A 23,948-nucleotide genomic window follows, 5' to 3' on the forward strand; every position below is an offset into this window, starting at 1 on the left:
TAACGACACATTTGATACAATATACATATCAATACAGACATATTTTGGACCACACAGACTTCATTCCACTTTTCTCTTTTTCTTTATTTTATTATTACAGATTACATTTTCATTTATTATATGCAAATTCATCAAGTGTCAGTAATTCATATAACATGCTTGAAAATCAAAACAATTCAACTCATTTGAATATAGAGACATGCAAAATAGATAAAATAACAATCATATTAAACTTGTTTATCTAAAAATACTCTTTAAGACGTCGAAGGTAATATTAGATTTCTCATTGAAACCTTGATGTTTTCTTTTTCACTTTGTTCATTTCTTTTATTCTCTCACTATTTTACTGTTTCTCTTTTTCTCTCTCTCACTCTCTCTAAATCTTGAAAAATGGAAGAAATGAAAGTGTGGAGAGGAAGGGAAGGGGAAAGATAATTTATAGAATTTCAAAACCGTTGGATTCGCACTAAGTAGCGAAATTCAGTGAGGAAAGAGGAGAAAAAGATTCTTGGCACGAAAAATGAGGGAGAAAAATTTCCTCCACTGGCAGCAGCGGTGCGCCACCTAAGGTAGTGGCGGTGTACTACTTGAGGTGGCAGTGCTCGGCTGGTGTGCTCTAGGCTAGCCTGCAGGCACACAGGCCTACTGCTGCGTGCGCAGGGCCTAGGCGTACTGGGTGCTGTGCGCATAGTCTATTGCGTGCAGGCCCCAGGCGCACAGTGCCTGTCCGCACAGGCTTGCTGTGCGGACGGTGGGCACACAGTGTGCGGCACCAGTCCGTGCGCGAAGTGACGCGCAGACGGCCTGCCTGCGTGCAACAGGACGCGTGTGCAGGTCTTGATCTCGTGCCGTGTGCACGAATGGGAGGTGCACACAACGCGCACACCCTGCAGCCACTAGGCATGCATGTCCGCGCGCATAGGGCCCAGCACCCGCTCGGGCAAGCAGTTTTCTCGCGGGATCTTTCCCGCGAGCTGGTTTTATCCCATTTCGCCGTTTTCCGATTTTTTTCTAAATTTTTCCATTTGAAATAAAATAAAAATAATTTAAAATAAAATAAAAATAAATTAATAAAATAAAATAAAAATAAAAATAAAAAATAAAAATAAAAGTAGATCAAAATCACGAATATCGAGAAATGCTAAACAACGTAAATTAACTTAAGTTTGAAACAGCCAAAAACCTAAATAAATAGAGTTTCCTAATCATTTTAGCACAGTGATAGGCTGGGTGTTACAATTCTCCTCCTAAATATGACTGTTAAGGGTTATCGAATTGGTCATCACCTCTTCCATTTCACTCTCTCCCTAAAGAGGTGTTGGAGTGGAGTTGAGTATAGGTCAGATTCTCTAAAAGTAACATCTATACTCACAAAATATTTTTTAGATGGTGGATGATAACACTTGTAACCCTTTTGAGTAGGAAATTATCCAACAAATACACACCTAAGAGTTTTAGGTTCTAACTTATTCACATTTCTAGTATGGACAAAACGAATACATTCAAACACTTTTGGGGGGAACAATATAAGAATTTGTACATTGCAAAATGTTTATAAGACTTCTAAAATAAAAAACCTGTAAAGACATTTTGTTAATAAGGGAGACAGCTGAGAGAACTACATCTCCCTAATAACTTTTAGGTAGATTCATAGGGAACATTAATGATCGAGTTATCTCTAATATGTGTCTGTTTTTTCTTTTAGCAATCATTGGTGTGGGTACAATTTGTCTAGTGAATTATCCTATTAGACTTCAAGTAGGCACGGAATTCACCATCTATATATTTTGTACCATTTTTTGTTCTTAAAATCTTAAAACTTGAGCATCAAACTGTATATATACCATTTTATAAAATTTCTGAAAGTATGAGAACACTTCACTTTTGGCTTTTAACAGATAAATCCATATTAATCTAGTACAACAATCAATTAAAGTAATAAACCATCTATGATCAGATAAGAATGTATTCTGAGTAGGTCCCCAAATATCAAAGTGAATGGTCGTAAAAAAGGTAAAAGTTCAATGGTTACTCATATAATATGAGCTATTTTTATGTTTAGTTAGCTCACATGAATAACAAAATAAGAAATTTATAGAAGTGCTTTTAAATAATGTGGGATATAATTTTTTTAGAGTAAAAAAGGAAGAATGTCCCAATCGTCGATGCAACTGTAGGATTTCTCTAATGACATTCGTATCTCCGAAGGCAGCTTGATTCCCAATTCCACTTCGACTTCTATTGAAAATGTATAATCCATCATGCAGTCTACCAGTACCAATCGTCTTTTCTATTTGAAAATCCTGAAGGACACAATGGTCAAGACAAAATTCAATTTTATAATTAAGATCTTTAGTAAGGGCGCGAATAGATAAGAGACTGTCAGAAAAATTAGGCACATGAAGGATTGAAGACAGTGTAATGGTTGGAGTACAAATAATGAAACCTATTCTAGATACAGGAGTATATGATCTATTTGTGACAAACATTTTTCCATTGAGTATACGGAAAATAGGTTAGGAAGTCTTTAGAAAAGTCTATCATGTGTCTGTTAGCTTCAGAGTGTATAATTTAAGTATCAGAATTGAAAATAGTAGGGAGAGGAGCAATACCTGAGTTGACATTTTTGACTTACCAATAGTTGATGAATGGTTTCCCGAACTTGGAATAACTAATTTCTTCACTCATGTAATTATTTAAAAAATAACTGGAGATAGAGAAAGAACAATACTCAGCTGCTAATCTTAACAAGATAGAAAAGTTATTTTGATCAGTACCAAAGATGCCAAAAACGCTACAAATAGAGACGAGTTGAAGTGTGCGTTGGAACGCAATAGCTGTTCACAAAAACAGAGAGAGCCCTTGTTGGAACGGAACACGAGATTGCAAAAGAAAGAGGAGGCTGAACAATAAAAGAAAACCAAAAAACTGATGAATGACTCTTTGCTAGAACAGTAGAAAAATAGCAGAATCAGAAGCTAAATCAGAAGTTGAAACCGAAGCAACCTAGAGGAGCTGCCGAGGAAACCCAACAAATTAGACGCTGTGCGCGAGGGGAACCTGGCAAAGGAGCAGCGGCCGTGTGCGAACCAAAAGTTGTGCTGGGTGGGTGTGCGCAAAGGAACCAAACGTCGTGTGAAGGAACCAGAAGGAAGCTGCGTGAAGCCAGAGGGTCGAGGCGAGTCGGTTGTGCATGAACCAGAGAAGGAAGCAGCACGAACAACTGCAAGCGGACGGATCGGAACGTGAACCAGAGGGTTGCGCACGAGAGGCCGTGTGAACTACTGTAGTCGGGCAGAGCAAGCAGAGGATTGTGAACAAAGGATCAGATGAGTCGAGTACGTGGACTGGATGAGTCGGAAACGCAAACCAGAGAGCTGCGTGTGAAATGCCGCTTGAATTGCTGCAGTCGGGCAGAGCAGGCTGGTCGGGTAGGTCGGAGATAGTCGCCGGAGTAGGGCGATTGGCCGCCTGGTGAGACTATCCCTCTGTTTGGGTGGCTGGTGAGAAGGTTTTAGGGTTTGAAAGAAACCCTAAAAATAAAAAACTAAAATATTTGAGAAAAATATTTATTTTATTTCCACTATATTTTTGTTGTTACAAATGACTCACATATATATATATATATATATAAGAATTTCTAAGTATAAATAAGGAAATTTTACTTATAGGAATTTTAAATAATCACAATATTATGAGAGAAATTAATGGTAGAACTATATTGGAAAAAATAATACAATCATTTAGCAGAATATTCGTGTCAACATGTGGTGCTTCCTTCGATTCCATAAACAAGGACAGAGTGGCAGAGGAGGGGAGATTCGAGGAGAAAGTTGAATCCACAGCCTTGTCCTTTGATATGTTAGAATAGAGGAAGAAGGAACTTTTGAGGAGGTCGGCCAGGAACAAGCATCATAGGAAGAAATAGAAGAAATGTTGACAGGGAGACCAGATAAGTAAGCAGATTGAGGAGAAGCATCAATTGTGTCACCTGCTGAAGAGAGATGGTGATCTATATAAAAACCAAATACTAGAGAAGGAAAAGGGTAAGTTTCTAGTTATCAATGACGATACCAATGAGTCTCGTCTCTTTCACATTCTTTTAGCTTATAGATACCTACGTTTGTAATAGGAATATTTGAGAAAGCAGAATCATCCGATAAAGGCATCATTTCTGTACCCTGGAACAAACATGATCAGAGTTGTCAAGTTTTGCCTATTGAGAGAGGTAACACAGGGAAGTGCCATAGCCATTAAGCCTGTTTTGATAAACCCTGATCAAGATCAACCAAACAACCTCATGAACAAGTTGAATTTTTGGTTAGTGAGAGACAAGGGGCCTGGTGAGGGTTGTTTCCCTAAGGACATGCGTGGCAGGATGCTGGGTGCTGCTGGGTCGAGTGGCTGGGTGCAGCTGGGCACTGTGGAGCGGCAGTGAGTGTCGGCAATGAATTTCAGCTGGTGAGGTGTAATGTTTCCGGCATGAAGGCTGGTTTAGAGTTTTTGCCTTGTTGGCAATTAAGTCCGAAAAAGTTTCTGGAATATTATTTTTACGGCTCTGATACTATGTGGAAGAGTGTAATGATAATTTTATTGAAGAATACATTGTTATTTATACTGTGGAAAAGGAAACTCTAACAAAATTAGGAGGCTAACTAAATTTGCCTATGCTAGGAATTTACTTTTTTGACAAAAGGAAACAAATATACAATTAATTATACTTTTTTCACAATTATCAATGTTGTTTGTTTATATGTATATTTAGATGAAGGCAGTTGTTTCTGATGTTTTTTTTGTGAGGATGGATTTATGTGCATGTGCATGCGGAAAGTTTCTATGTTGTTATTCTAAACTCTTCTGTTAGTTCATGTTCATGTTATGTCCTTAGTGAACTTATCATAGCAGCTTTTTCTGAGAATTTTTGTAATGTCTTATGCAAGGTTACTGCTATTATTATGTGAATTAAATTTAGGTTTTAGATTTAATGATTCTTTGAAAAAAAAGCAGAATGGCTACCATTTTACAAGAATTGTCTAATATGTTTTTTCTAGGTGTTCTTTCTAAATAAAATCACAACTTTGTTCATTTTGGTGTAATTTCTACAGAATGATATGCTAAAGCTTGGGCGAGCTTTCTGTTTTCTTCCCCTGCCTGTACGAACTGGCTTGACTCTGCAAATCAACGGATACTTTGAGGTCTCATCAAACCGCCGTGGCATTTGGTATGGAGCTGACATGGACAGGAGTGGGAAAATTCGTTCTATCTGGAATAGACTTCTTTTAGAAGATGTTGTGGCTCCTTCTTTGGTGCACTTGCTGCTTGGTGTGCAAAGAGTATTAGGTCCAACTGATTCATATTATTCCCTGTGGCCCAGTGGCTCTTTTGAGGAGCCATGGAACATTTTAGTTGAACATGTATACAGAAACATGAGTGATGCACCTGTACTATATTCAGATCTTGAAGGAGGAAAATGGGTTTCTCCAGCTGAAGCTTTTCTTCATGATGAGGAGTTCATTAAAAGCGAAGAACTACGTGACACTTTGCTGCTGCTAGGAATGCCTATCGTTTATTTGCCCAAACCTGTGTTCAACATGCTTCTTAAGTATGCTTCGAATTTCCTACAGAAAGTGGTGACTCCCAGTAGTATACGTGACTTCCTTAGGGAATGCAAAACTGTTACAGGTTTGAGCAAATCTTGCAAGCTTGTACTACTGGAATATTGTCTTGAGGATTTGATTGATGATGATGTTGGTATGCATGCCACTGACCTGCCATTACTTCCTTTAGCAAATGGTGATTTTGGATCATTTTCTGAAAGCTCAAAAGGTATTATATATTTTATATGTAATGAGTTGGAGTACATGCTGCTAGAAGAAGTTTCAGAAAGGATGATTGATCGGAATATTCCCCCCGATATACTAAACAGACTTTCTGCCATTGCAAAGTCCTCAAAAGCAAATCTTGTCTTTTTCAGCATTCAGTATTTCATTCAGTTGTTCCCGAGACTTTTACCTGCTGATTGGAGATATAAAAGTAAGGTTTTTTGGGACCCAGAATCTTTTAACAAGCATCCATCATCATCATGGTTTGAGCTATTTTGGCAGTATCTTCGTAACCAATGTGAAAATTTATCTTTGTTTGCTGATTGGCCCATCCTGCCATCAACATCTGGTCACTTGTATAGACCTTCTACACAGTCAAAACTGCTCAATGCAGAGCAACTTTCTGATACAATGCAAGAAATCCTTGTGAAGATTGGGTGCAAGATACTTAACCAGGCATTCAGGGTTAAACATCCAGATTTGATTCACTATGTGTCTGATGCTGATTATTTCGGTGTTTTAGAATCCATTTTTGATGTTGTCCCATCAATTGATGGTATCTCGGAGACAATATTTCATAATTTGAAAAGTGAAGAGAAGGATGAACTTTGTACATTTCTTCTTGACCCAAAATGGTATACAGCAACTAGGATTGGTGATTCATACATAAAGATTTGCAAGAGATTGCCCATATTTAAAATTTATGGAGGCGGATCTGCTCAAGAAGCGCTTTTTTCTGACCTTGGACTAAAGTACTTACCTCCCTTAGACATACCTGAGAGTCTACTTGGATTTGATTTTATTCTCAGCTCCTCGAATAGTGAAGAAGAGATATTACTAAGACATTATGGAATTGAAAGAATGGGGAAGGCTTGTTTCTACAGAGAAAAGGTGTTAAATAGAGTGAGGGAGTTGCAAGCTCAAGTTCGGGATAGTGTCATGCTTTCTGTTTTGGAGAACTTGCCCCAGTTGTGTACTGAGGATACACTTTTCAGGGAATATTTGGCAAATTTGGAGTTTATTCCAACTGCTAGTGGTTGTCTTAGATGTCCTGCTGTGCTATATGATCCTCGCAAGGAAGAATTATATGCCTTGTTAGAAGACTCTGATAGTTTCCCTTGTGGTGCATTCCAAGAATCTCATGTTTTGGACATGTTACAGGGTCTGGGCCTTGGAATATCTGTATCTCCTGAGACAGTTGTTGAAAGTGCTCGACAAGTGGAACGGATAATGCATGAGGACCAGAAGCGGGCACATTCACGGGGTAAAGTTCTTCTATCCTACTTAGAAGCAAATGCAATGAAGTGGGTACCCAATCAGTTGAATGATAATGAAGGATCAGTTAAAAAACTCTTTTCACTAGCTGCAACAGCATTTAGGCCTCAAAATTTGAAATCAGACCTTGAAAAGTTCTGGAATGATCTTCGAATGATTTGTTGGTGTCCAGTAGTAGTTTCTGCCCCATTTCAGTCTTTACCGTGGCCTCTTGTAACATCTATGGTTGCTCCTCCAAAGCTTGTAAGGTTGCAAATTGACATGTGGCTTGTTTCAGCTAGCATGCGAATACTTGATGGTGAATGCTCGTCTACTGCATTATCATATTACCTTGGGTGGTTATCTCCTCCAGGAGGGAATGCAATTGCTGCCCAATTGCTTGAGCTTGGGAAAAACAATGAAATTGTGAATGATCAGGTGCTCCGGATAGAACTAGCTTTAGCAATGCCCAGGCTATATTCAATATTAACAAGCTCAATTAGTTCTGCTGAAATGGACGTTGTAAAGGCTGTTCTTGAAGGGAGCCGTTGGATTTGGGTAGGAGATGGCTTTGCAACTTCAGATGAGGTCGTTCTCGATGGTCCTCTTCATCTGGCTCCTTATATACGTGTGATACCAACGGATTTAGCTGTTTTTAAGGGATTGTTCTTAGAGCTTGGAATTCGAGAATTTCTGAAGCCTTCTGATTATGCTAATATTTTATGTAGAATGGCTGCCAGGAAAGGCACCACTCCCCTTGATGTTCAGGAAATCAGGGCTGCCATACTCGTTGTGCAGCATTTGGCTGAAGCTAACTTGGATGAAAAACTCCAAATCTATTTACCAGATGTTTCAGGTAGATTATTACCTTCTAGCGATTTAGTTTATAATGATGCTCCCTGGGTGCTTGGCTCTGATGATCATGATAGCTCATTTGGTGCTCCATGTACTGTGGGCCTGAATGCAAAGAAAATGATTCAGAAATTTGTACACGGGAATATATCTAATGAGGTTGCAGAGAAACTTGGTGTCTGCTCGCATCGTAGAATCCTACTAGCTGAGAGTGCTGATTCCATGAATTTAAGTTTATCTGGAGCTGCTGAGGCCTTCGGACAGCATGAGGCATTGACCACAAGACTTAAACATATATTAGAAATGTATGCAGATGGGCCTGGGATCCTCTTTGAGTTAGTACAGAATGCTGAAGATGCAGGAGCTTCTGAGGTGAGCTTTCTGCTGGATAAAACTCAATATGGGACTTCTTCTGTCCTTTCACCTGAAATGGCCGATTGGCAAGGCCCTGCACTATACTGTTTCAATGACTCTGTTTTTACTCCACAAGACCTTTATGCAATATCACGAATTGGCCAAGAAAGCAAACTAGAAAAACCTTTTACAATTGGAAGATTTGGATTGGGATTTAACTGTGTCTATCATTTTACAGACATTCCCATGTTCGTTTCTGGAGAAAATGTTGTTATGTTTGACCCTCATGCCAGTAATTTGCCTGGGATTTCTCCTTCTCACCCAGGTCTGCGAATTAAATTTGTAGGAAGAAAAATTATGGACCAGTTTCCTGATCAGTTTGCTCCATTCTTACATTTTGGATGTGATTTGCAGTATACTTTCCACGGTACTCTTTTCCGCTTCCCTCTTAGAAAAGCTGGTGTTGCTTCCAGAAGCCAGATAAAAAAGGAAGGATATGCACCGGAAGATGTGTTGTCTCTCTTTGCTTCTTTTTCTCAAGTTGTTTCTGATGCTTTGCTTTTTCTGCGGAAAGTGAAAACTATCTCTCTTTTTCTGAAGGAAGGATCTGGTTCTGAACTGCAGCTTTTGCATCGTGTACACTGTGACCATGTAAGTGAGCCGGAAATGGAATCTAATTCACTATACCAAGTTTTTAATATTATTGGAAATCATAATGCTGGAATGGATAAGGATGAGTTGCTGAAGAAATTAAATGGATTCATTGATAAAGATTTGCCTTACAAATGTCAGAAGATTGTGGTGACAGAGCAAAGCTCTTCCAGTTGTATCTCACACTGTTGGATGACTAGTGAATGTTTAGGTACTGGAGGAACAAAAAAGAACTTAACAGTTGTTGACAAATCTCATAAGTCACTCCCCTGGGCTTGTGTTGCTGCATATATACACTCTGTAACGCATGGAGGAGTAGATGATGTTCGAAATATGAAGAATGATTTCCTTTGCAATATCTTTCAAGCCTCTTCAGTTTCCATTGAGAGTAGAAGGAATTTCGAGGGCCGTGCCTTCTGCTTTTTGCCATTGCCTATTAGTACTGGCCTTCCAACACATGTCAATGCATATTTTGAACTTTCCTCTAACAGGAGAGATATCTGGTTTGGTAATGACATGGCTGGTGGTGGAAAAAAGCGGTCAGACTGGAATCTTTACCTACTTGAGGAGGTTGTTGCCCCTGCTTATGGTCAGTTGCTTGCAAAAATTGCATTTGAGCTTGGCCCATGTGATTTATTCTTCTCTTTCTGGCCAATAAAAACTCAATTAGAACCTTGGGCATCTTTGGTGTGGAAACTCTATAGTTTCATAGCAGATTGTGGCCTTCGGGTCTTATACACGAAGGCTAGAGGTGGACAATGGATTTCAACAAAACAAGCTGTTTTTCCTGATTTTAACTTTGATAAGGCTCATGAGCTTATAGAGGTGCTATCAGGTGCTGGTCTCCCTCTTGTTACTCTTTCGAAGTCACTTGTTAACCAATTTATGGAGTTCTGCCCATCATTGCATTTTCTGACACCCCAACTGTTAAGGGCTTTGTTAATTCGGCGAAAACGTGGATTCGAGAGAGATGCAATGATCTTGACCCTTGAGTATTGTTTACTTGACCTAGGAGTTCGTGTTCAACCTGATATACTGTATGGTTTACCTTTGTTACCACTTGCGGATGGTTCATATACAACATTTGAGAAGAGTGGGGCTTCTGAAAGAATTTATATTGCTAGGAATGATGAGTATGGGCTTCTTAAGGATTCACTTCCGCATCAACTTGTGGACTATCGAATTCCAGAAGAAGTTCACAAGAAACTATGTGATATAGCCCAAACGGAGGAATCAAATATCTTTTTCCTTTCATGCAATTTGCTGGAGAAGCTATTTTTGAAATTACTTCCAGCAGACTGGCATTTTTCTAAAAAGGTAACTTGGGCCCCTGGTCAACAGGGCCAACCAAATTTAGAATGGATGAAATTGCTCTGGAGTTATTTGAAGTCATGCTGTGATGACCTCTCAGTATTTTCCAAGTGGCCCATATTGCCAGTTGAAGACAATTATCTTTTGCAGCTAGTTGAAAATTCAAATGTGGTAAGAAATGATGGATGGAATGAAAACATGTGTTCTTTGTTGCTAAAGGTGGGATGCTTATTCTTGAGATGTGATCTTCTTATAGGACATCCCCAATTAGAAAATTATGTTCAACCACCAACTGCAAGTGGCATATTAAATGCATTTCTAGCAATTGGTGGTAAACCAGACAATATTGAGGAGCTTTTCAATGATGCATCAGAAGGGGAGCTGCATGAACTTCGGAGTTTTATTCTTCAGTTAAAATGGTTTTCTGAGGAGCAAATGGATCATGTTCAGATTAACATCATTAAACACCTCCCTATATTTGAGTCGTACAGAAGCAGAAAATTAGTTAGTTTGAGTAGACCCATTAAGTGGCTGAAGCCTAATAGCATCCATGAGAATCTTGTGGACGATGATTTTATACGCACTGAATCAGAAAGAGAGAGAATCATTCTTAGAAAATATTTAAATATTCATGAGCCATCGAGGGCAGAATTTTACGAAGTGTATGTACTCAATCGTATGGCAGAATTCCTTTCACAGCAGGGAGCCCTCTCAGCCATTCTACATGATGTGAAGATTCTGATTGAAGAGGATAGCTCCATTAGATCTGCACTTTGTGCAATCCCTTTTGTTTTGGCAGCAGATGGATCTTGGCAACAACCATCCAGGTTTATTTACTTTTTAGAATCCTAACAATGCATTATAATTCTTTTCGTGTTCCCCTTATGTGCACAACAAAAATTTAGCAATTACTGCGACCAAGCTGTACATATTTCCATTATATTTGGACAAACAGTCATTTAACTTAAAGTTCGAAGTCTAAGAACCACCGATTCAATAATTTTTTGGACTCAAACCTCTGGCACTAAAAATCTCACACTCAAGTTATTGATAATTTATGACGTCAATTTTTATATAAAATTCAATAATCATATATTTTTGATGTGATATTAAGATATTACAATTTCTACTATTCAAATTCCTGATATGCTCATCATGTGATAACATGAGGACTCTTTTTGTTTCTTACCTTTTTGATGTGTTAAAAAAAATGTATTTTATGTAAATCAGATTAAAGAGTATAAGAGTAGAACATGCTTATGTAATTAATTATCTATTTCATTTTCTATTTTAGAAATCTGTATATATAGATTTGTGATATTCAATGAAGTACACATTCAACCATTCTTTACATGGTATCAGAGTTATAAGAAAATGTATTTAGATCTCATCCACAAATCCTAACCCACCTTCATTGCTGAATTAATACAACCCTAGGGCCTAGTGCTCATTGCCAGCCGCCAAAACCCAGCCACTGCCACCATAAACCAGCCACTAGCACGAAGACTAGTCTTCATCGCTAGCTCTAAAACTCTTCAACCACGCTTTCAGTCGACCTAACTCTGTCCAGTTGCACATCTATCCTCTGTCTACATGTAGCCTAGCCATGTAGTTTCTAGTCTGTTATTCCAACACAAGTCGACCTTCATAGTCGACCCTAGCCCATCTCGCACGGTCAAAAGTAGCCAGAAAGAGTTGCTCGGTTGACAGCTGCCAGAACCACACCATTCAAATACCGTTGAAAATACTAAAGGAATGGTGGTAATGGAATGACTATTTTTAATAAAGCATGTGCTAATACAAGCTGACTAGAAGAAACAAGGCTTTCATTGCCAGATCCTGGACACAATCTTCCATCAGATGGAGGGCCCCTTGCCTCACCTTTTCTAGATTTTCCTTCTTGTTTGCTTATGTAGCTCTTATCTTAGTGACTTTTTTTTTTTTTTTTCTGTGTTAAAATTATTAATTTTTAATTTGCCAATAGATTGTCCGTTATGATCAATAATGAGATTCTTGTATAGAAGAAAGGTTTTGTTACATGGATGCCCAACCCAACTCGGTCGGTCGGTTGGTCCCCTTAAGAGATGATGAGACTATGCAGACTGTGCCTATTTCAGCCACGCGCCCAACCTCTTTTGCCACGTGTACAACAGTTGGGCATAGCTAGTCGTGACTCCCTTGCATGGTGCACCACGGTGCAGCTGTCTGTGCGGCTTTGACTTTCTATCTACATCTGTTCCTTTTGATTAGAATATTTTGTGCTTCATTAGTTCATATATTTTTTCTTTTATAATAATGTAATTAATTTAGTAAAATCAATTAGTATCCCTACAATAATGTAAATTGCCTTATTCGTAGATAGAAATTTTGTATAAATACCCTGATTGTAATATCATAAGTGTATAGGAAAATAAGTGAATATTTTCACAAAAAATTTACATGATATTAGAGCCAAAATGAGGTTGTTTTAGGGTTTTTAATTTTAGGATTTTTTTTCTAAACCCTAAAATAACACAATCAACTGAGTTGGTATCCACCTATCAAGATCTACTTCTGCCGCCATCTCAGATGGAGTTGCAACCTCACAAATGGTCTACCAGCCGAATCTAGTGGCTCTTTTCCACGCGCATGAGCCACACGTGTTGCACGCAGTAGAAGCGTGTGACCCACACATGCTACCAGCCACAGCCATCATAGAAACCGATCTGGCTTGAATTGCATCGCATTGCTGCCAGATGCTTAGATTCAAACTTTTTTTTTGGCTTGTCGCATGCGATCTAGCGCAAATTGCTCCTCACGACTCTTGTCTTCATGTGATTGCCGCGCATTCGACCGATCTGCTGGTTGGAGCCTTCCGCCGTGCCATTCAGGCCCTTGTGTGCTCGAAGACGACCCAATCTGGCTCTCCTGCACGCCGAGCTACCTTGATCTGCTTCGTCTGCGCATTGAGCCGCGCCGCATCTGCTGGTCAGAGCTTTTCGCAATGTTTTTTGGCCTCTCGCACACGGAGACGTCCAGATCTAGCCATTATGTGTGACGGACCACTATGATCTTGTTTGTCCCCGCCTTGAGCCGATTTGACCCGTTGCGTCTGCTGCTGTTTTCTCGACGGACCGGGCTGTTTTTGGTCATTGCCTCCAGGCTCGCAGTTGCTTTTTGGCCTCCGTTAGTGCTGGTCAGAAGGTGTATTCTATCTCGTTGAGATTAGTTACTATATATTATCATTTTTTGTTTCTAGTTACTTTAAATAATGGTAGAAGTAAAGAAATTGGTTGCTCTTAGTTTGGATTACCCTTCATCAACTATTGGAGACTTTTCAAACGAGGTAACATTCCAATAGTTGTGATTCCTTTTTGTCCAGCTAGTAACACTCGTCTTATAATTTTTGTATTTGATGTTAATTACCCACAACTTTTAGAGGATGTTGGAGGTAACATTGCAGAATACTGGAAGAAGCTCTCATATGAGGAATTCCATAAGAATAACAACGAATTTTAGCCAATTCAGACTGCATATCGTTTCATAGACAAAGATGATTTGAGTTGCTCCCAATTAATCCTTGCCACCCTTAAGGGAAAAGGCAAGCTCAACCATTTTCTACGCACTGGACCAAAACCTGGAGAACGAATCTTTGGTGCTTGGAACGAAGAAGATTCAATGATCATGGTGTGGTTTTGGAATTCCATGACTCTAGAAATCAACGATCATGATATATCTATATATAGCAAAAGAAGTGTGGGATATAATCGACAAGATCTATCTTAAAATCATGGATGCAACACAGATTTATGACCTTACTGTAAAGATGTGGATCAAGTCAGTCAATGAATATTCTAATATATTAAAATTTGTCATAGGAACGGGATTAATTCCATAGCTCTATTGTAAATTTTCTTTATCAGTTTCTTACAGGGCTAAATTTTGACACGATTAAGTGAGAATTCAAATTTTGGGAAAAGAGGAAATACTATCATTCAATTAGGTAATTTCTATTATAACTGCTAAGGAGAGGAAGGGATTTGTTATGCTAGAACCCCACTCCATTGGTAACTCACCCTAGTCTCATAAGACTCCAGACCTCGTCAGTAGACAAAGAAACTGAGTCACACTAAAAACTCATCTCCTGAAGTAGATATTAGAGATAATCTTTAGTATACTTTTTGTAAGAAATCTAGAAATATAAAAAAATGTTGGAAACTGTATTGCCAGCCGAGTACCTCCAGTAATGAATGAGGATACAAAATTATCCCACGGAAAACTTTCAAACAGGTTCATGTGGTCAACTAGTCAGAGGAAGAGAAATATGCTGATTTCACTGCTTTTAAAGCTTAAAGTGAATGGTTGTAAAGTCGCTCAGAAGATTTTGAGAAACCCACATGCATACATATAGTAAATCACTCAGGTATGTTTTCCTTTTCACACTACTTGAATGCCTTAGATAAACTATTTGAAAATTCATGGATAATAGACTCAAGAACCACTAATCATACAGTCAATACTTTTAAGCACTTTCAGTACTATTGCGTGTAAGGGTAACATTAAGCATAAATCTTACCATGGTCCTAGAAGATGTGTTATATGTTCAAAAATTGTGCACCAATATTATGTTAGTCAATAAGTTATGAAAAATTTTGAACTGCAAAGTAATATTTGTCTCTTCTAACTATGATTTTTAGGACTATAACTTGGGAAAGATGATTGGACGTGTTGAAGTCAGAAACAAGCTTTATTACTTGAATGCCCCTGAGGGATCTTTCTTTGCTGTTACTACCAATCTTAAATACAAATTTTTGCTCTATCATAAAAGACTTGGGCACCTCTGCCTTTTTCCATTTAAAAATTATGTTATCCTTGTTTTTTAAGAATTTAGATAATAGAAATTTATATTGCGATATATGTTAGTTTTCCAAATATAAGTGTGTAATGTTTCCAATTAGCAATAGAAGAGGTTTAGTTCATTTTTATTAATTCGTAGTGATATTTGTTTACTGATACGTACCTAATATTTTAAAACTCAACGGGTTGTGTCATTTATTGATGATTGAACTAGAGTCACTTGACTTTGCTTACTAAAAGGCAAATATGATGTTAGACATATAACACCCTACTTTTGCAAGATGATAAAAATCCGATTTGAAACTTGCATAAAAAGATTTTGCACTAACAACATTAAAGGCTTTTTTGATTATATACTTTTATCATTCTTCCACCAAGAGAATTCTTTATGAATCATCTTGCGTCCACATTTTACAACAAAATAAAATGGTAAAATGCAAGAATAGTCACCTTCTAGGCACTATTAGAGTCTTCTTCTTCCAAAATAATATTGGGGCAAAGTAGTCCTTACAGTCACCTAGATGATTAACCTCTTATCTTCTAGTGTTTTAGACTTAAAAACCCTATGAAGCACTCTCCGAGTTGTACCTAGAAATAACTGTCACAAACTATTTGGTCATTTGGATATTTAGGTATATTGCATTTGTTCATACTTATTCCCATCAAAGAGGAAAATTTAATCCCCGGGCTCTGAAATGTATGTTTGTGTGCTACTCTTTTAAAAAGGAGTATAAATGTTACCATCTGCCGATACAAAATTCTATTTGTCTGTGTATATTACATTTATTGAACAAGAATCATATTTTATCTAGTCTTATCTTCTAAGAAAGCTTATATTGGAAAATAAGTATATATATTTCTTCGCTGACTTTACCCTACTACCTTTGCCAAACACTCCAACATAAATACCACAAGCAAGCTGTTTTTTTTTTTTTTTTTTAAATAAAAGTGTAAGATTAGTATTGAGTAATGGTGCCAAGGGGGCACCATCCGTATACAAAGATTTACAGATTAGTTAACATATCAACAATATAGCCTAAGTCATCTAGACAGTCAATGGTATGATCTAAAATAATTGAAGCAAAGTAATGAAACCAATTGTCTAAAATGACGTTAAAATCAACTTCTTTTCCTTCAAAAGATCGATTGTTTCTTTCTTTCCAAATGACCCAAAAAATGGTGAGAGGAATGAGTTTGAACTTTTTCTTGCTGTTGCCAAAGACTTCCCAAGCAAAAAGTTCAGATAAAATAGATTCATTCCTAACCCAAGATAGACCAACCAATCCGAGCGCAGCGGACCACAACTTGTGGTTATCCTATGAAGCTCTCTCCAATTTGTACCTAAAAATAATTGTCAAATTATCTGGTTGTTTAGATATTTAGATGTATTGAATTTTGTTCAAACTAATTCCCATCAAAGAGAAAAATTTAATCTGGGATCAGGATGTTGTCATTGGGCGGTTAACAACAAAATTGTTTTCTAACAAAAGGTTAACACTCTTATTATTAATGCGAGAGCGAATTATTTTGTGAAAATAGATTACAGCTTATCAAAAAGAGCTGGTACCGTAAATCTCATTAGAGAAAGTCCAATCTCGTAACTTAAAATAATACTCTAACTTATTTATTAATAGCAAACACACCTCTTTATATAAAGATTACAATTCTTATTTAGAAATTCTAATTTAGTTAGGAATCTAAATCTAATTAGGAATATTTTTACTAAAATATTGAAAATTCTATACTATTTAGGAATTCAATACTAATGAGAAATTATATATTATTTAAGAATTTAATTCTAATTAGACTTTCAACTATTTATGAATTTAAATTAATTAAGATTTCATCTTTAATTGAACTTTAATTTCTTATTTAGTCGTTGTCTTGCCTTCTATATTTATGCTCTATAAATGCGTTCATAACATTTTGGGTCAGATTAACTTGTTATCCAGTGTCGCATTCAATCCTCAGTTAGATTAACTTTTTACATTGGTGACTCGAAACAAACGACTCATCACAGTTATAAAACAACCCCTTCAGCTTCCTTTCTGCCATTTCTACCATTGTTAGTTTCTTTATAATCGGAGAGAAAACATTATCAGATTGTGTTGTAATGTTGCTGCCATGTAGAACTAATATTTTCTGAATTGAATTGTTAGGCTTGGTCACGGATTATTATTGTGTTTGGTCATAATTCACAACTGTTGTTTCCTTTTAAAAGCTCTGACCATATTCATTGCGTGCACAAGTGGTGGGTGATTGTATCTCGACCTCTAAGCGGAGACAATCAATTAGTCGTGCTATGAACAAACTTACATGCTGATCAACTCGAGCGAACTTGTTTGGTTTTGTCAGTTTTTATTGGAACTGCTGTTGGCAGTCATCAATTGATTTCATCTGTTTCTAGTTTACCAATTCCTCTAACTGGTTACTTTCGGCTGGCGGCCCAAATATCAGAGAACAATAATGTTTGAATGCAGTCCAGTTGAGTGTAGGTTGTTCATATTCTAATTGTTGGTATCGCAAATGCGCCTCTCCAAGCATATGGAAGGCACCTAATCCCACCTTATCCCATTCTGGCGTGTGTTGGTTGGTAAAAATTTTTTCACACTGATGCAGCTATATTAGGGGATCTTCAGATCCGTCAAACGTTGGAAAGTCTAATTTAGTGTAGCGAGGAACAACTTCGTTACTTGGAGGATTGTTTGCATTCTACGACTGACTTCCGTAGTGAAGCGCTTGAGGTGGCTGTTCTTGGGGCTGGTTGCTGTTTGCAGTCTCTGGGGTCCGTGCCTCATTTGTGGTATAAGGACTTCTTGGAGCATCAATCGCAAATCATCTTTTGTTGCAGAGTCACTATTGTGTTAGGCTCTGATATCAATTTGTTATGATTTTGAAATCAGGATCTTATCAGTTGGCGGTTAATAATAAAGTCGTCTTCTAACAAAGGGTTAATACTCTTGTTCTTATTATGAGAGCGACATATTTTGTGAAAGTAGATTACAACTCATCAAAGGGAGCTTCTATCTTTGATCTCATTAGAAAGAACTCTAATCTCGTAATTTAAATAATATTTTGATTTATTTTTATTAATAACAAACATACCCCTTTATATAAAGGTTACAATTCTTATTTAAGAATTTTAATATAATTAGGAATCTAAATCTAATTAAGAATATTCTACTAAAATATTGAAAATCTTATACTATTTAGAAATCTAATACTAATGGAAAATTACATATTATTTAGGAGTTTAATACTAATTAGGATTCTAACTATTTAGGAATTTAATACTAATTAGGATTCCATCTTTAATTGAATTCCAACTTCTTATTTACTCGTTGTCTTGCCTTCTATATTTATGTCTTACAAATGCGTTTATACCAAAAGTATTCAGTACCCATCGAAAAACTTATCCACTCGAGCGACCATTCTTGATCATAGCTTTACTTAAGTGTATACATGGAGAAAGAATCTGAAGACTAAACTGATCCAAGCATCCAACCTTGGTACTGAAACTGAGGTAAGTCTTGGAAAATCTATACTATTGGATATTGATGTACCTATTGCACTCCATAAAGGTACCAAGGAATGCATTAAACATCCTCTTTATCTACTTTGTGTCATTTATAAGTAATTACATTCCTACAAAATTTTTTTTACAAGTTTGAATGCTGAGTCTGTTTCTGATACTGTATCAAAAATATTATCTTGTGAGAAATGAAAAAATGATATTGAAGTGGAAATGAAGTCACTACCTAAAGGAATTGGTGAACCTACTTAAGGGAAAAAAATGTGGGATACAAGTGAGTGTTTACAATCAAATATAAAGTAGATGAGGCAATTGAGAAGTATAAAGTAAGATTGGTGGCAAAGGTCTATAATGGACTTATCGGATAGAATACTAGGAAACATTTGCACCGGTATCAAAGATGCGCTTAGTGCGAATCTTGTTGCCGTTAGTTGCCTACATTGTTTGGAAATTACGACAATATGATGTGAAAAATGCCTTACTGCATGGAGATTCCACCAGGTTTTGCTGCAGAAGTAGGATTAAAAAAATATGTAAATTGAAGAAGATACTTTATGAATTCAAGCAATCACCAAGAGTTTGGATTAGCAGATTCACAAGAGTGATGATAAGTTTGGGATATAAACAGCCTCAGGGAGAACACACTCTGGTTATCAAGTGCTTAGAGACAAAAAATGTTACAGCTCCTTTAATATATGTTGATGAAATTATTCTAACAGTAATTTGGTTTTTTGAAATAGAAAGTGTAAATGTATATTACTATAAGCACCAAGGGTTGCAAACCATGTACAATTATTACAGTTCAGTTCTCAGAACAAAAATAGACTCTAAGAGCCTCAAAAAACATAGGAGGATGACCCAACAACAAAAATTCTAGGATGTTAAGCCATCTATTTTTAAAAACATCATAACCTTTTACATCATCTATGCCATCAAATGCCCTTCTATTCCTTTCCTTTCAAACAGTCCATATAAGTGTAAGTAGGATCAAATCAGCAAAAATACACCTGTCTCTTAGATATTCTCAAGCCCATAACTCTTCCCTGACAGAGCCAGCCATCACCCAGCTTATCCCAAGCGAATTATACACCATGGTCCACAACATATACACCATAGGGCACCATAGTAGTAAGTGATTACAACTCTCCTCCGCCTGCTTGCAGATATAGCACGCACTAACCAGAACTAAGCCCCTCCTCAGTTTATCAGTTGTTAGAATGCACTCTCTACTTGCCTCTCAAGAAAAAAAGGAAATCCGTCCAAATTTGTTTATACGGGAATGTACCATCGTTATTAGCACTCTGTAAAAGCCCTTTGTACCAGGATTTTACTGTGAAAATCCATTTTTTGTGAGTGTCCAGCGAGGTGTAGTTTTCTGAATTTTAAGTGTTGAGAAGGATGCCTTATTCTCTATGTTTGTGTTTTCTCATTTCTTTCTAATGGAGCTTCTTTTCTTATTTAAAAAAGAACATTGCATTGTTGTTTCTCTGTTAAAAAAAGTTGCTTTATTGTTTATCTCACTATTATGTTTTTGGCAGGCTTTATGATCCTCGTGTTCCCGAACTACTGCAGGTGCTTCATAGAGAAGTTTACTTTCCGTCTGAAAAATTCTCTGATCCCAAGATTTTAGATACATTAGTTAGCCTTGGTCTCAAAAGAAATTTGGACTTTTCGGGCTTCCTTGATTGTGCTAGATCAGTGTCAATTTTGAATGATTCTAGGGACTTAAAAGCACCACATTATGGGAGAAAATTGCTTGCACTTTTAGATGCTCTTTCAGTCAAGCTCTCTGCAAAGGAACATGTGGGAGATCATGATGAATATACATACGGCATTATTGGTTGGAGAACTGATGTTTTAGATGGCAATACTTTCTGCGATAACTCTTTAATTAAAGATGAAGACCGGAGCAAAGATGTCGATATTGATTATCTTGTAGGCAACTTGATTGATGGTGAAACTGAAGATGAGTTTTGGTCCCATATGAAGGCCATTTCTTGGTGCCCTATTTGTCCTGATCCGCCTCTAGAGGGATTGCCGTGGTTAAAATCTTGTACCCTGGTGGCATGTCCGGATAATATAAGACCAAAATCACAGATGCTTGTGGTGTCTGCCACAATGCATATATTAGACGGTGAATGTAGCTCCTTATATCTACTGCAAAAACTTGGTTGGATGGATCGCATAAATATTGATGGTTTATCCACACAATTAATTGAGCTATCCAAATCCTATGGACAGTGTAAATTACATTCTACAATGCGACCTGATTTTGATGGCATTATGCAAAAGGGAATTCCTAATCTTTATTCAAAATTGCAGGAATTTCTTGGTACTGATGATTTTTTGGTGTTAAGATCAGCTCTTAATGGTGTTTCTTGGGTGTGGATTGGGGATGATTTTGTATCTGCTGATGCTCTAGCCTTTGATTCGCCTGTGAAATTTACACCTTATCTATATGTTGTCCCGTCTGAGTTATCAGAATTTAGAGAGTTGCTCACTGAATTAGGTGTTAGATTTAGTTTTGATGTTCATGACTACCTGCATGTTTTAAAGCACTTAGAGGACGATATGAAAGGGTTCCCACTTTCATCTGATCAGTTAAGCTTTGTCCACCGTGTTCTTGAAGCAGTTGCTGACTGTTATTCAGAAAAGCCATCTTTTGATGCCTATAACATTTCATTGTTAATTCCAGATTTTTCTGGAATTTTGGTGCCAGTGGAGGATCTTGTTTATAAGGATGCACCATGGGTAGAAAGCACTGTCCTTGGGAAACATTTTGTGCATTCAAGTATTGGCAATGATTTGGCTAACAGGTTAGGTGTAAAGTCGCTTCGCTGCATCTCTTTGGTAGATGAAGAGATGACAAAAAATCTTCCATGCATGGACTCTGAACGAGTGAAGGAGCTTTTGCAATTTTATGGGAACAGTGATTTCTTGTTGTTTGACCTCCTTGAGCTGGCAGATTGCTGTAAGGCTAAAAAGCTCCACCTAATCTTTGACAAGAGAGAACATGCTCGCCAGACGTTGCTGCAGCACAATTTAGGTAACTGGTACTAGTTTTACAGTTTCTTGTTTGTTTAGATAATCAGTGATATAAAATATAGGTCATTCTCATGTTCTTTTTGCCACTTGGAAGGTCAAAAGGATGTTAAGGTAAGCAGTGGGTGATGATCCTTATATTATTTGGAGGTGTCTATGCTACATTTATTTTAGCTGCTGGCACATCTATGTGTGCATTTTCAGGTTTTGCGAATGTTTGATCAGCAACATGTAGCCATCTTCATGTTTATCTTAATCCATTTTCTTTTAGATCCCAATACTTCAGTGAGTTGATGGTTCAAATTACGTTAGAAAGGAAGTAATAAGAGGCTCTAAGATATGCAATTATGATAGCAGGTACAATATGTCTGTCGTGTTATAGAGTGATCCAATCATAATACTGGACAGGTCAATGTTTAAATTTTTTTTTTGGGTAAATGGAAGGAGAATAAAGTTTTCTTAGAAAGATCAACAAGAGGAAAAGGAAAATTTCATGAGATAGAGGGGAATTCAAAGACGGAGATAAGACATCCTCCTTGAAGATAGAGAACAGAGAACATAGAGAAGAAACAAAGAGAAGAGAGTTTCAGCCCATGGAAAACTGGCATGATCTTTTGCCCACTACGAGGCCAAGAACACCCCTCTACCTCAAAGTTAAAACGTGGTGTGAATATGCGCATGGAAGATCCTGCCATTTCATGCCCCAAAAAGATTAGAAGAATAGTAATGCTAATACTTTAAAAATCTAACAAAAACACACCCTATGTCAGCCGTCTCTGCAGACAAAAGAAATCACTTTCCTTAGGTATGGCATCAGGTGAGGAAATCTAAGAATTCATTTATTCTTATCTACTTTCTGCTTATTGGACTTGCCGTTTCGCCCGGGAAAAAAAAGGAACTGGTAATCTGTCTGGACATTTTGTACATTTCTGCCATGATATATTGTACATGAGTAAAAATGTTTTCATGGCTTTCCTTATACACTATCGTGGTCTATAAAAAAATAAAACAATAGATGAGAGTATTCTCATTACAACATTCACACATATCAATGACTTGTAGTCTGCATGTACTGACAAATTTGTGATTAGTTTATGATCCGTTTATTTATCTTTATCCGCTTCAGGTATTTGTCTTCTTTAGGTGCACAACCTTTACTAATTTATTGGAAATTGCTGATTCTTTATCTGCTTCAGTTTATTTATCTTTATCTGCTTCAGTTTTTTTTTCCTTATCCAACTATAGAGTTTGGTCTCTGGAATCATCGGGTAAATCTTTTCTTTTGGCTTCTTGACTCGTACTTTCTAATTATGATGATTCCTTTGATAAATGGTTTGCGAAGGTTATTGCTCCCTCTAAGATTGGGGTTTTTATTCTGGATTATGGTTCTAGTAAGATTAATATGAATGATTTTCTCCAAGTTCGCAGGCTGAATTGTGCTTCAGCCTCCTGGGTTGTGTGCCATATGTTTTCATGATGCTAAGCCTCATATCTTTTTGCATTTTGATATGGCTTGGAAACTTTAATATTTTTTATTTGGTACTTATTATTGTTTCTTGGATTTCTCCTCTAGAAATTGAAGCCTCTTTTACTTTTCTTACCGGTGTTAGTAAGAAACAAGAGGATAGAGTGTTGCAGAGGAGTTGTTTGTTAGGTTGTGGCCTATGGGTGAAGCAACCTGGTCGGGGAGAAATTCTAGGTTCTTTAAAAATCATGTCTCATCTTTTTGTTAATTTGAGAAAGATGGGCTTTCTTTGTATATATTTGAATTTTTTAAATAGAAAATGAAATGTTATTAAAAAGAATAGATTAACTCTTACAACAAAGGACAAGGAATCCTTCATAAAAAAGAAACCAAAAAGGAAAGGGGAAAAGCAAAAGTATTAGCACAAGACAACTTCCCAATCTCACTGAAAAGTGACTAAGGAGATGTCCTTAGAGAATCCTTGAGCTTTGGCCCAAAGATGCAAAGAAGATCAACCTGTCTGAAAGGAAAGATTGAGGTAAATAATAGTTTTTGGACAACCTAACATCACACTCTAACCAAAACATCTGCAGACTAGCAAAGAGAGCACCTCTTTGAAGCATCTCTTCAAACTACCTCTCTCTCTGTTATTTATTTATTTGTTTATTTTTTTTTCCACTGGACAAACTACCTCCCTTAAGGTTCACGAAAAGAAAATCCTCAAGGGAAGAAGGAACCATTCCCATGTAGCCAAAGTTTAGCAGACAATTTGCACCAAAGCCCTCAACTTTTGTGTAACACATAACACATACATAAAAAAATAGTCCGA

At 37.2% G+C, this 23,948-nt stretch overlaps 1 protein-coding gene across 5 annotated transcripts in view; it reads left to right on the forward strand.

The window, feature by feature from the left end:
• Positions 1-23,948, forward strand: part of LOC110824378 (Zinc finger, C3HC4 type (RING finger) family protein) — an 89,407-nt gene that overhangs the window by 12,114 nt on the left and 53,345 nt on the right. For all 5 annotated transcript variants that reach the window (XM_088222070.1, XM_088222071.1, XM_088222074.1 and 2 more), the window contains 2 exons: positions 5,106-11,071; positions 20,151-21,658. In XM_088222070.1, the coding sequence (XP_088078196.1) occupies positions 5,106-11,071; positions 20,151-21,658 (7,474 nt within the window). The remainder of the gene's footprint in view (positions 1-5,105; positions 11,072-20,150; positions 21,659-23,948) is intronic.

The sequence above is a fragment of the Carica papaya genome, chromosome 6 (genome assembly GCF_054855325.1).
Source record: "Carica papaya isolate Zhongbai chromosome 6, ASM5485532v1, whole genome shotgun sequence".
Lineage (NCBI taxonomy): Eukaryota > Viridiplantae > Streptophyta > Magnoliopsida > Brassicales > Caricaceae > Carica > Carica papaya.